This window comes from Anguilla rostrata, chromosome 16 (genome assembly GCF_018555375.3).
Source record: "Anguilla rostrata isolate EN2019 chromosome 16, ASM1855537v3, whole genome shotgun sequence".
In the NCBI taxonomy this organism is placed as follows: Eukaryota; Metazoa; Chordata; class Actinopteri; order Anguilliformes; family Anguillidae; genus Anguilla; species Anguilla rostrata.
This window is the reverse complement of record NC_057948.1, coordinates 24819007-24832890: the sequence shown is the minus strand read 5'-3', so window position 1 is coordinate 24832890 and position 13884 is coordinate 24819007. Positions and strand designations below refer to the sequence as shown.

The 13884-nt window shown below is 42.2% G+C and overlaps 1 protein-coding gene across 2 annotated transcripts; it reads right to left on the bottom strand.

Annotated features, from left to right (window-relative positions):
- Positions 1 to 317: 317 nt before the first annotated feature.
- Positions 318 to 10267, bottom strand: LOC135242388 (hepatic triacylglycerol lipase-like). Of its 2 annotated transcripts, none has more exons than XM_064313428.1 (9): positions 9925 to 10267; positions 7419 to 7606; positions 6924 to 7103; positions 6407 to 6524; positions 5474 to 5707; positions 4069 to 4311; positions 3272 to 3386; positions 2115 to 2333; positions 318 to 1100 (listed from the first exon to the last, which is right to left on the bottom strand). In XM_064313428.1, exons 1-9 carry the CDS (start codon positions 10004 to 10006, stop codon positions 986 to 988), a joined length of 1494 nt encoding a protein of 497 aa, XP_064169498.1. In that variant the 5' UTR covers positions 10007 to 10267; the 3' UTR covers positions 318 to 985. The 2 variants fall into 2 exon arrangements, with proteins under 2 accessions (XP_064169498.1, XP_064169499.1); XM_064313429.1 differs by having other exon boundaries at positions 2156 to 2333.
- Positions 10268 to 13884: the final 3617 nt, after the last annotated feature.

Below are 13884 nucleotides of genomic sequence, written 5' to 3'. Positions count from 1 at the left end.
TCACTGCAGTAATACCGGGTGCAGTGATGCTGAGGAGGTGGTTTAGAGCAGGGATTCCCAAACCTCTCCTCAGGTATCCCCAGCTGGATCCAGGTATTTGACGCGCTTCACTTCAAGCACACCTGATATAACTAATCAAGCCCTTGATTAGTTGCGTCAGGTGTACCTGAGGTGGAACACACATTCCTGAATCTGGCTGGGGGTGTCCAAGGAGAGGTTTGGCAACCGCCTGTTTAGAGAATTCTTGTATTAGTTGGTGCATGCAAATGTGCACCTGCTGAAGTCAACTGTGAAATTTTCAAAGAGAGGTTCACAGATTTTTCATTTTAACGTTTATTCTTGGTTTTGTGGATTATTACATGTTGAAAGTTTCTAGCTCCGGCTAAAGCTTGCAATTTTGGGTCTGATTCACTGAAGGCAACTGACCATTGATCTGGAAAATTGATTTTGGTGCAGGAAGCCAGGCGAGACCAAAATTTTAAGCACCGGCCATGGGAATTTGGGCAATGAAATGGGCGTTTCTTCAACCTGACAAAAGTTTAATCTTGTTTGGATGCAGGTGATTTTACTGTACTCACCATTCCATACCGTCCACTGGCATATGGTTGGCAACAGCCACTGTGAAGAGTCAGATATACAGCTTACCTTGCCCCCTTTAAGGTTAGCTTAATTCATATAAATGCACTCCTGCTCGAGCCCACTCCGCAAGCCTTTGTCTTTATAATTTGTGTGTATGGCGTGTGCATGTATTTATGTAGATGTATAAATGCACACAAAATATTACCTTTTAAAAAAAAGCATATATATATATATATATATCTGTAGATATGTATATGTATTTTGCAAAAGGCAGTGAAAAACAATCACACACAAAATATGAACAACATAACCTACAGCGGATCCCTTTGGAAGGAGACTTTATCCTTATAACTTCAGACAGTTTTTGTGTTTCTCGAGTCACCGTGCTTCACTGGCGTCCCTCGTATCAGCTGTACATTCTTCCGTGTGACCGTCCGCGAGCGCGCTCACAGCGCACAAACACCTTTTCCTGTGACGCCGGGATATGTTTTGCATCGTCCGTCTGCGCACAGAATGACGTCCTGTGAAAATATATTTTTGAAATGTGTCAGTTGCATAAATTTGTTGGCTGAAATAATAACGATGTCAGACAATGTCAACAAGTATACAAAAGACACAACTCAAAAGCGATGAGTCAAATTGCTCACATTTGCAAAAAAAACAAACATTTTTGTAGCACTGTTTGCATTGCTTCACTATAATGAAACTGGACTGGCAAGATTTGATTCCTATGTGCAACCAAATAGAATCAACACTAGAGGGTGCTGAATACACATTCAAAGTACATTTTTGGGCAAGCTATTTCCTGTCTATTGTTACAAATTAAGATTTCTTTAAAAAATATTGAGTGTTTTTCCTTTAACCTTTTTTTTCTTAGATATTTGTGTCATATGTTTCTGTTGTGCCTGTATTTTCCCTGTTTGATTTTCATTCATATTTCAGATTGTGTGGGATTCCCTATGTTGAAAATACAGTGCATGTACAAAGCCAGAGGGTTTCTGAAAAACACTCACCACTAGAGAGGCATTTTGATGAATTATGGCATGAAATCAGAAAGATTTAAAAGATTAGTGTGGCATGTATATCTCAAACCTAAACAGGTATGCCGTATGTGGTGGCCTACCCCCTGTTTCGTTGGTTTTCTTTGGTCACAGTCAAATAAAATATTTTTTGACTGTGATTTCTTTTGGGCTTAGTGACAAGATCAAATAAAGAGGCAATGACCTGTACATCAAGTAGCAGATTATTGCCCTCCCCCCTTTCAGGATTATGCACATTTTAACAATCTACACAGTTTATTTGCCTTTCATGTGCTTATGTAACTAAGGCTGTAGTCTGCCATATCAGAGTTAAGAGTTGCATAATGTTTCTGTTCCGGGGAGTAACACACCCTCCATAAGCAATCAATCCAACCACCAATGAATGAGCTCGAGTAAATGTGGTACTGTTTTGGCCTAACCCCAGCCTTAGCCTTAACCCTAACCACCCCCCCCCCCCACCCCCGCCGCCGCCCACCGCTCCAGACGGACTCCTACTTTTTCTGTGTCTCTCCTGACTTGACGCGGATCTTGCCCACGGTCAGCTCGGGGGCCTTCCTCCTCTTGCTCCAGGGCATGATGGTCTGCATCTTATTCCACAGGTTTGCCCACACGGCGCTGCCCTCCCAGTGGAATTTCAGCATCAGCAGCTCCCCGATGTCCGAGTCCAGTGTGATCAGAAAGGTGTAGGTCTTGTTACCTGAGATCTCTTCCACACTGAGAGAGAGAGACAGAGGGATGCCAACAGCACAAAGGTTAAAATGCACTACTCGCTGAGAGCAAAACACTGCTTCTGCTTGTGCTTGTTCGGCCTGTGCTTCACTGAGAGTGGATCCACTGAGTGGATTGGTAAAGATGCTGTTTTACACTTGTGTCATAGTGTGCACAAAGGCATTGTTTTTTATCCTTCTGTTTCTCTACACAACACGTGTAGTTAAATTTATAACAAAGTGGAAACCTCCCAGCATGCTTACACACGTGTCACTCAGCATGTACAGCATCGCATGCGCAGCAAATCCACACATGGTGTTCCATGTGGCGCGATAATGATCGCTTGTTTCGACCGCCAGTCTCAGCTGCTAATATCCGAAATGCGTGCGCTTGGGTTGTGCTCTGTTCCCGTCTGCTTGCTCAAAGGCGCAGCAGCAGCAGTAGTTTGTGCTCTGGTTTGTCCCGGGGCTCTTCGGGATTGACGAGATATTCTGGGAGAGTTGTGACCTCCTGTCCAATCCAGCGAGAGGAACCAGAGCTGGGTTCCCCGCCCCCAGCACACGCACAGGCAGATGCTTCAGCGCTGTGTGGCACTGACCCTGACCGAGCCGCTGATGTGCAGAGCAGGCAGCGTAGGTGTGCGGCAGTCTTTCAGCGAAAGGGTCTTCTTTAGTGTTGTGCACACACAAACTATTAAAACTTGCTTTTCTCTATAATTCTTTCATTTTAAAGATGGAAGCTATTCACACCCCAGCTGTTTGCTTAGACAAGTATTGATTTTCCATCATTCAATTGGCACCTTGCTCTTCTTTTGTGTTTGGCTGTGTTGTTTTACTGAGTAAATCCAAGCTTAGCCACATTAAAAACAGTACTGTGCTGTCTGACCTTTGGAGAGGTCAGAGGTCACTGAAGTGGACAGTGCTACAGAGGGGCAGGGCACTCACAAAGTGATGGGCAGGTTCTCATTCTCATGCTTGGTCCCGATGAGAGAGATGGTCAGGGAAGGTTCAATGTGCTCGATCTGGTTCAGGAATTGAATCTTGAATTGATAGTGATAGACTGCAGGAAAGAAAGAGACTAGTCAAATTCTTTTGCAAGAGATCCTCACACATACACACCCACACACACTTGCACTTTGTACCACAATATTTATCAAATAGTGAATGTCTTTGAAATTCTCTCAGGTCTGAAGGCCAGATGTTAAGCTGCCAGTATTTGAGCTAATATACACATGAAAAACTAAACTAAGTATAACTGGATTTATGATTTTCCCTTGCTCCTCTGTATGTACCATCAGAGCAGAAAGTCAGATAAAATAAGTGACTATTTTGCATTTTAATAAGATGTAAATAAGTCCAACGTGACACCATCCCTCCAGCTGCTTTAATATCATGCCTAGTCACAACGTTAACATGCCTGTCTGACAGGCAGGGGCGCCATAAACAGACCTCACATTGGGCTTCCCCACCCCAGGCCACCCCATCCCTGTGCAATTACAGCACAATGTTTTTAGGGTCCCTGTCAGTCAGAGCCCTTTGACTTGTCTAATCCTCCCCCCTAGCCTCCCCCACCCCATACTGCCCCCTACGCCAACCCCCATACGAGCCCTATGCAGCCCCTGCTAGCTCCTTAAATTTGCCTGTTAGCAGCAGTGGGATCGTGACTCAGTCAGACGCCCTGTCTTTGAGGGATGAGGGCGAGGGGGGGGAGGGGGCGTCTCAGGGAGCACTCCCCAGCTGACCTTTGTAGGGCATGCGGGAGCGCGTCTTCAGGAAGAGCCTCTTGCTGGTGCCCGTGCGCACGCGCTTGATGTTGTAGCCCAGGGTGTTGCAGCGGTTCCTCCTGCAGTCCAGGCACACGCCCTTGTCGAAGGAGCTGTCGTCCTTGCAGTGGTAGGCGGTGCTCTGCTTGTCCTCGTGCAGCAGGGAGTCGATGAAGAGGTGGACGGAGCGCTCGTGAGCACACTTCATCGTCTGCTGGAAGCCTGCCCACGGGGGAGGAGCGGTCACAGTCATCCAATCACAGCCCCAGTAAAACTGGCTTGAGAGGTTTTTATAAACATAAACATACGCTGTGTGTGTGTGTGTGCGCGTGTGCAGGATTAGGGCATGCAAGACATTTTTGTATATATCAAGTTATATATTTTTTTAGAATGTTTTGATTTTCACTTCAGATTTAGATAAATGGAGGAGTATGTTGTATTTTAATTAAACAGCCAACATTAAAGGGATAATATCTTTAGATATATTTACATTATAATTATAAAATCAGTGCAGTACAAGTTAAGAGTTTACACATTTTTCAGTGACCATCCACTTTTGTCTCGATCATTTCTAAGCAAATGACTGTAGCACCACTGGGCCAATATCCATGAAGTGAGCATTATATTGCAGCCAAAGCTTACACCATTTACTTTTCATCTGGGTTCAATTATAATTTGGGCCAGGTAAGTTTGTACTTTGTGCTATGTTTATACTACTGGAACAGGTGAACTCACCCACACCAACAGGATGAACTACAATACTACTGCGTAGTACTAGAACCCTTCAGGGGTTACCTCAGCGTGATTTTGTAATAGAGGCCAATGTGACAGGCCCACATGATGTCCTCTATGCACTGTGTCATTAAAACACAAATCTCTGCCATTAGGTATTATTCCTTCTGAAAGTACCTGTGTTTAGGTACGGGGGCGACATAGCTCAGGAGGTAAGACCGATTATCTGGCAGTCGGAGGGTTGCCGGTTCAAACCCCGCCCTGGACGTGTCGAAGTATCCTTGAGCAAGACACCTAACCCCTAACTGCTCTGGCAAATGAGGCATCAATTGTAAAGCGCTTTGGATAAAAGCGCTATATAAATGTAGTCCATTTACCATTTAGGTATTACCCAATCAGTAAATACCTGCGTATCGGTATTATTCTCAGTAAATACCTGTGTGGGGACATTATTACATCAGTAACTACCTGTGGGTGCTTATGATAGTTTTTTGTGACTGTCCTGTGGATATGCATTAACAAACACCTTTTTAAACACAAATTCAGAGGAACTTTTGTCCTGGAGAGAATTATTCAGGAGCAATCTCAGATTCATAAGAAATTCAACAGATTAAAAATATTATTTTTGTTTGTATTTTTGTTGCACACGTACCCAGCAGTCCATACTGCGATATGTGCTCATACAGGTTCTTGAAGTGGCAGCCTGGTTGGGAGGTCCCACCGTTGGGGTAAAAGTCAAAGTGGGCCACCGGCTGCTTAATGCCCACGCTCAGGCCCAAGTGCTCCTGGGTAAAGGTGTGGATAGCGTCCACAAATATGGCGTCATCAGGAGACAACCTGTCAGTGTAGGACATCCCCTCAAACAGCGGGCCTGCAGGGTCCAAGCCTGTATAGACAGGAAAGAGAACATGTCCTTCATGGGAGGTGGTAAACTAAGGGACTGAGAATCATATGCTGGAGCCTGAGTAGAGATAACAGGATAGCAGCTCCGTTTTACTCGAGAAAACATTTACGATTTTTGGAACGTTTTAACAGAAAAACAAGTTACACTGGAAGAATTTGTACAAGGCAAACATCCGGTCAAAAAAGTAACCCTGTTACGTCAAATAAGTTGGTACCATTTCAAACCTAATTTGATGTTCCCTGTCAGAGTGGGCGGTCAACTCAGATTTCGGTGAATCAGGGTGAGATTGGCAGCTATCCTGCTGGGTTGCGACAGCTTTTTGGCTTTTGTACTATTAAACAGAAAGTTGCCATATATACTGTTATCTCGCACAACAAGAACAAATTAGATGTTTTTTGTTTTAAATAACCTTCTGCTCGTCATTGGCTACAGCCAATGACTGGAGAGCCAAGATCACCAGATTCTTGGGTAAAAAGAGTTTATTCATTAATCATTAATCCCGTGATTCTGAACCCTAATGTTAAGATACGGTTTGTGAAAATTTGTATATAGGGGCCTTTTAAAAGGATATAGAATGTATTCCCGTTTTAAAATGACCTGTAATGCAGCAATGTGGTTACATTGAAACCTGTCTGACTGTTGCATTTCATTAGTATTGATGCATTACATCAGCTGTCCCACCTGTGATTCGTCCAATTTTGCTGGATCCAGTGAAGTAGCTCCCAGCAAACCCTGAGACATGGGCACCCAAACTATATCCAATCAGATGAGCTTTCTCTGGAGGAAAGTGAGAGCGCTCCTGCCAATACAAAAAAAGTAGAAAGTCTTAAAAATTGAGAAAAATTAGAAAGTTGTAGTCTTACCTGAGATCTCTGCCACACTGTAAAGTAGTATTTTCAGTTGTTTAACATAATGTATACCAATAAACATAAGAAAGAGACTTCTTACTCAAAAACATTTTTTTAAATAAGTGGTCTGTCAGTCTGCCCTCTTCATGTATTTTTTTTTTCACTTCATTCAGACAGGTTAAAGCAGACAGCGTTACAGATAGTGATGGGATCACAAGACAGGAAGTGCTTCAGTGGGGCATTAAGCCACAGGGAGGACTTGCTATATGAGTACAGAGCACCTCCTGCCCCTGCTCCCCTGCCCAGCACCAGGCTCCAGCATGAGCCGAAGGAGGTGTTGGGTTCCTCACCTCCAGCCACTGCAGAAGGCGTCCAATCTCCCTTCCCACCACTCGGGTGTTTTGAGCTGCGATGGGATAGTGCTGGTGGGCCAGGGGAATCCAATCAGTGATCAGCACATTGACGTCCCTCAGGGAGGACTTCAGGGTCCTGGCCAGCTTGGGCACCCAATGTTCCATCATCCCGTCCACCTGCACCCAGAACAGCCAAATTCAGCAGTCCTACCACTGCCTCCCTTTTCACAAGCGCGGTGCAATATGCACTCTAATCTGTGTAATCTGGCACAGTGTTATACATTTTTGTTATTATTATTTCTCCATATTTCGCCCAAGCAATATTTCCTGGGCTACCGCTGTTTTACAACATTCAAAATAAACCCCTGGCAAGAGCAGCAGGTTTAATGCACGTGGCTGCGGCGGTAAGCTTCTCATCTCTTTCCTGTTTCTGTGGCGGTGAAGCCGCTGGAGAGCCTGCGTTTAATGGGTGAGCAGCAGCGCCTCACGTACCGACCATCCGTGGACGATGATGATTAAGGGGTTGCTGGCATTGAACTGGCAGGACTCCAGAGTGTGAGGCTGAAAGGGCAGGATTGGGCAGGCTTCCTCCACAGAGTCCCCGTCGGAGTACAACAGGAAGCTGGATCTCTGCACGTACGGAGCCTTCACTCTACGTTGTCCTCTTGTTTCTCTGTTGTCTGAGGAAAAGGAAATGATCTGTGAACAATCATATTTGTGGTGATAAGTTATAAGAATTATGTTTATATATATATATATATATATATATATCCACACACACACACACACAGCACTTCACGTGTTTAAAATGCACATTCCCAGCTTTTATTCAAGGGTATATTTTTTTTGTTTCACCACATAGAAATTCCAGCACTTTTTATACATAGCTCCCAATTTCAGGGCACAATAATGTTTGAGACGTATTAATGTTAGATAAATGAAAGTAGTCCTGTTTAGTACTTGTCGCACATCCTTTGCATGCAATGACTGTGATACTGTGTGTATGTATACACACAGTACGTGTACAGATAGGTAACAAATTAAAGGAAAAAACTGAATGAATGAGTGGAGAAACATAATGAATGCAGATACTTCCATACAGATGTACTGCATAATACAATTAAACAATGAACACCTTATCATGCGCTGTGGTATGTATAAAAAAGCTGAGCAGGCCCAGCTGACCTTGATTTTGGATCAAGATGGCAAGAGGAAAGGATCCAAGTGACTTTACTGGGGCAAGAATGGCAGGAGCTTCAGTCTCAAAGACTACTCAACTGGCTAGTGTTTCAATAGTGATTAAAGTGATCTGCATTTAGAAAATGGGAAAGACATCTGTAAATAGGACTGTAAATTGTGGTTGAAAGTGCACATTAGACCATGATGCTTGTGCATTAGTGTGATATTTAAGGAAAGACAGAAGAGCAACTCTTCCTCAGACGACTGAGAATGTAAATGCAGGATGTGATCAGACTGTCAGCAAAAACAGTCCATTGACAACTACATAGAGAGGAATAATATAGTAGGGTTGCAGTGCATGAACGCCCCCCCAACCCATTACAAAGACAAATGCACATCTGACAGTTCAGTGGTGCAAAAACCATAGGCACTGGTCTGCAGAGATGTGGAAGTGATATGGTCAAATGAGTCATTCTCTTGACTCCATGACATTGTGACAGATATGTGACGGAAAGTGAGATAAATTTAAACAGCTGACCAGAATACAGATTCTTTGGTAGTTTGCGTTTGCCAAATTCTAGGGAGGATTTATTCTGAGGATTTGCCCTAAGCAGGTTCCTATTTTATCGTGTGCAATTACACAGTATGAGTTCAAGGAACCTTGTCTGACAAGTGCTACTTGTTTTTTCTTTTCTTTACCTTTTTCCCCCCCTGAAACAGCTAAAACTGGTCAGTTTGAATGGGCAATATTTGTTTAAGTCTGTCGTTCTGTTTCGTCAACTCAGATTCACTATTCAGTCCCAGAGGTTTTCAGCTCGTATCTATTACCACGCATTTACTGAATCATCGTGGTATATTGTTTGATGTCATTTTGAATAGAAATGTTCTTACAATAGGTCCATAAAACCAATTTCACTTCTATTCAAAGTACATCAAACCTAGTTTATTGCAATGAATCAGCAACACATAGCATATTCCTCACAGGTGTTGTGTCATTTGTTACCAAAAAGCATTTAAACTATAGTAAAGTTTCCCAAGATGATGGTGATGTACCCAATGGGTACTTGTATATTCCTGTACAAAAACCGTTGAGCTGTTCCATGCATTAACAATGTAAATCTCCAGTCTATTTCATTGTTTACTCTTTGTTTTTTTGAATCTCTGGAGGAGAGGGTTATCTTGTCTCTCCTTTGCTGTGTCAATGTTCAGATTAATGTTTAATGTCTGGCATGCTCAGAGGCTAAAAGCTAGCCTTGAAAAAACAAATGAAGAACAAACTGATTATAAAATTTGATATGATACATACACTTATGTGGTAAATGTCTCATGTCCATGTGAGAGTCTATATTGTAAATTATATATTTATTTCATGGAACATGAAACGGGAATTCCCTCCACACTGACCATGGTTTGAGCTGTGACGTTAATAATTAACCCTGGCAACCCTTTTCTGGCATTTGGAAAATACTTTCAAGTCTTGAATTCAGTACAATCACATCATAACAGAAAAAGCCATTTAGCTACTATATATAAGTCACAGCACCAAGCAGAAATAGAACATCCACAATTCACACCAATGAACAAATACTGTAAATGAAATATACAGAGTCTAATGAATTTATTAATCTGTGACAGAGATCATTACCTTTTGCAGTAACTGAAAGCACCAACTGAAACTATCAATTAAAGAGACAACACCTGCTATAGCAGAATCAAGCAGCTTATCCTCATCAAAAAATGACTTCTGTTTTCCCAGAGGGCACAAGTCAACTTGTTTTCAACAGAGGGGGTAGGTTTTAAAGCCGAGTGTAGCGCTCACCTGTTCCATTCCCTCTTGTCCTCCTTCCCTCAGACAGGTGATAAATTACCAGCAGGAGTATCAAGCACCTCAGGATGCCCATGGTGTTCCTGCAGACCTCCACGGGGGTTCTATCAGCAAAAAAAACTCAAAATGGTATCAGAAAGGAAGGCAGGTGGAGGGGAAGAAGATAATGGCTGACTTGTGTAGAGGGAGAGGTGGTCTGATTATTCAGACTGGCAGTCAGCCTGAGGGGCGCAAAGTATACCGGGGAGGTGAAGGGGAGGTGAAGGGGTGGCTTGTGGTGCAGGGATGTGAGGAGGAAGGCTGTACATGCTGGGCAGAGGATGAGGGAGGAACAGGGGTGACCGGAGACGCACAGCTCGCTGGATTGGACGCAGCCCCCGTTTGATCACATGACGAAAGCGCTGGGAGTGGGAGTGTGCAAGGGAAGGGTTAAAGAGACAGAGAGAGAGAGCCACAAATCTCAACTGTGTGCTTAGCAGTTTTATGCAAACATGAATTGTGGGTATTTAAAAACAACATGGCAGGTGTAGCACACCTGTAGAGTAGTAGCAATGACTTTTATAAAGGGTTCTTTTGACATGTATCAGTTTTGTCTGGGGAAAAAAGAGAGTAGAAAACCCCATAGTTCTCACAGTTTTCCAAATCTGTCGACCTTGGGTATGTGCTTACCTTAAAGACTGTTATATAGATCTACATTGTTGTGCAAAAACTATGCAAGAGACTGCACATGGAACATTTATGTGTTTGTAACATGCTGAAGCTGTGAGAACTCATACTGAGAGTTTTTTTTAAATTCCTTTCTGCCTTGGGTGGATTCTGTTCAACTATTTGACTAAAACGTTTTGTATTGGCAAAGTTTATTCAAATGTGAAAATGTTTTTGTCCAAAAAGATAATGCTACATGCTATACTGTTGCTATGATGGCGTTTCTTCAAAAACAGAAAAATACAAATGTAAAAAAAAGGACTGTTTATCATTATTGCTGTTGCTTTCCCTTATTGTTAGTGTATTACAATAGCTATGGTAGAAATGGCCAGTAATCTGTTTCATGACCTTAAATCATTAATTCACCAGTGAACAAGCAGAATCACCTTTGCAGTGGAATAGATTTTATCTCCAGAGTAGGAGACACTATTGTCTGGAGGTTGGGGAACGAAGGTGTGTGCGTGTGCGTGTGCATGTGTGCGTGTGTGTGTCTTCAATGAATGATGTTCCACATAAGGTTTCTCCAGTGACTTCCATAAAAGACACCTATGCTTATTCCAAAACTGGAGTTGAGTGGATGTGCAAACAAGCAATGCTGGCTTTTATCTATGTCAGTTTCAGACTAAATTCCCTGTTCTGAGATTCAATCAATAACCTTGAAATCGACTGGGGTAAAATTTGATGAATTCTTTTTGGTGCTTTGTCAATTCACACAAACTTATTTGGGCTCCATAACATGAAAACTAGGAGTAATTTGTGTGTTTTAACGCAAGGGAATACTAAGACTTTCCCTCAGCTTAGAGATGCAATAGAGACCAAATAAGGTTTAAGAGAGCACCAAGAAAATAATAGCAATGATAAGCCTAAAAATGGAAAAGTATCAATTTTCATACAAAACTTTTATTTACTCACTCATATTCTTATTTATTTTTAAATTGGTGGTTTAATGTTTTTTTAAGCTTACTGAATTGCACGAGCGGTCTAGTAAAATTTAATAAATGTAAGAAATCTTATCGAAAGAAATGTCTCTTCAATGTCTCTTAAAACAAATTACAGTACACAGAACCATGAAACAGTTGAAAAGACAGTGTAGGCTAATTCTCTTTTTATATTTTATGAATTCTTTAATCAAAAAAAAAAAAAAAACCTACAATCACAGATCAAACCAAAACATTACCCGTGACCATCAGTTTTCAGAAAATTTTCAGAAGGTCAGTTAAAGTATTCTGTAAATTGCAGAGGTGGAAAAGTCCATTGGTCAGAAAACAATGTGTTTGTTCCACCCACAAACTCAGCAAGCTGATTTCAGTAATTAGTTCTATGTCCTGGATGAAGAATTGTGCTAATTAGCTAAACAAAATATCAGAACAAAATACCAGGGAGGACTTCTACTTTCTGAACCTCGATATTCCACCTCTGGTAAATTGTAGTCGCTGGCATTCCTACACTTGACAACATGTTTTTGGTCTGTTTAGATCAAGGGTGCCCAATCTTATACAAAAAGGGCTGATGTGGGAGCTAGTTTTTGTTTTACCTCAGCACTACCACACATGATTCAACTAATTAACTAATCATGGTGTTCCATTAAAAAACAGGTGTCTTAGCTAAAACAAAAACCTGCACCCACATTTATTGGATAAGACTGGGCACCCCTGGTTTAGATCCAGTGGCAGTGAAGAGAGCTTAAGGGCCTATCTGTTAGCTCTGTGATAGTAAACACTAGAGAAAGGCAAACAAAGAGTACCTTTGGCTCTGCAGACATGGCCAGTGCTTGTTTGCAGTACTCTGCAGTGTCCAGTACATCTCCAAGACAGAAGCCAGTGACCTGCCAGTGTCCGTGGAGGTTATCTGAGGAAGCGGTGCACGGAAAGCAGCAAATCTGCTCTGTACGGCGAGGCACAACAGAGCGTGAGCCTGATTACTCACTGATCACTGCAGACACTACCATAATGAGAGATACAATATCAAATATTAATTGAACTGACTGATCAAACCTGAACAAGTATTCTCTAACATGTCACACATCAACCATAGCGCCATCTGTTACTGGACTGACTTAGTTTATCATTAACCAAAACTCAGGCCTGCTTCATCAGTCTTACAGGTCTGTGTGTTTTTCATTAAAGTTCAGGGGTACTGATGGCTAAAATTATCACAGATTTTATATTTCAAGATTTATTAGATTTGGTGAGGTGTGATGTGTGGGGATGTGGTTGCAGACAGGGTCTGTTTTATCTGACAAATTTGCATATTAAAGTTGCCTTGTGTTATTGGAAGCAGGGCTAAGCCCCATGATATTATTATCAAAAGATTCATTGTCTTACATTCTTTCCAAAGAGTCTAAACATGAATATATTAATAGGTAAACCAGCTGAGCTTTTGAATATCTCTTTAAAAACCAAATGGAAGTTTACTCCTATTTTACATTAGACATCACATTAGACTAATGTCTGACCCAATACATTACTATTTCTAACAAAGAGGTGAAATCTGTAGACAAACAATTGCCAAAGACAGCCAGTTGTACTCACCATCTACAGGTAAACTATTTTCTATGTAACAAAAACAATTGTACCATGTTATTTCCCACGTTTAACTGGAATGCCCAGAGAATGTCCGATGATCAGATCTTAGCAATCCATATATACACAGATATTAAGATTTACCCTCAGTGATTCCAATTAAATATCACAGATTGTATTCAAATTTCAGATCCTTCGCTGTGCAGCATACTTTAAGCATGCAGTAGGTCTCTGCCCCCCACTGGCCAAAAAGTAGTAAAACTTTCAAGGGAGAAAATTCTAGGGCATTGCATACATTTTAAAGGCCACTGGTGTCACTCTTCTCTTTCCCTCCATGCAGATCAATGAGAGAATATCTGTCTGCCTGGCTGACATCTCAACATGGATGGCAAGGCATCACCTGAAGCTCAACTTCAACAAGACCGAGCTGCTATTCATCCCTTACAAGACCTCTCTACTACAGGAGCTCTCAATCACTGTCCATGTCACCACAGTAACTGCCATTCACTCTGCAAAGAGTCTGGGGGTGGTCCTGGATGACCAGCACATCAAGGCAACATCACAGTCCTGCAGGGTCCAGCTGTACAACATCAGGAGGATTCAACAATACCTGACCATGTACTCCACCCAGCTACTTGTCCAGGGTATAGTGACCTCCTGTCTTGATTACTACAACTCCCTTCATGCAACCACTACAGATGATGCAGAATGCTGCTGTCCAACCTGT

Coding starts and splice junctions, on each gene's coding strand:
- LOC135242388 (XM_064313428.1), bottom strand. CDS start 10,006: ATGGGCATCCTGAGGTGCTTGATACTCCTGCTGGTAATTTATCACCTG. Junction 7,607..9,924: donor GACAAGAGGGAATGGAACAG/GTGAGCGCTACA, acceptor CCTTTTCCTCAG/ACAACAGAGAAACAAGAGGA. Junction 4,312..5,473: donor ATCGCAGTATGGACTGCTGG/GTACGTGTGCAA, acceptor CCCCGTGGGCAG/GCTTCCAGCAGACGATGAAG.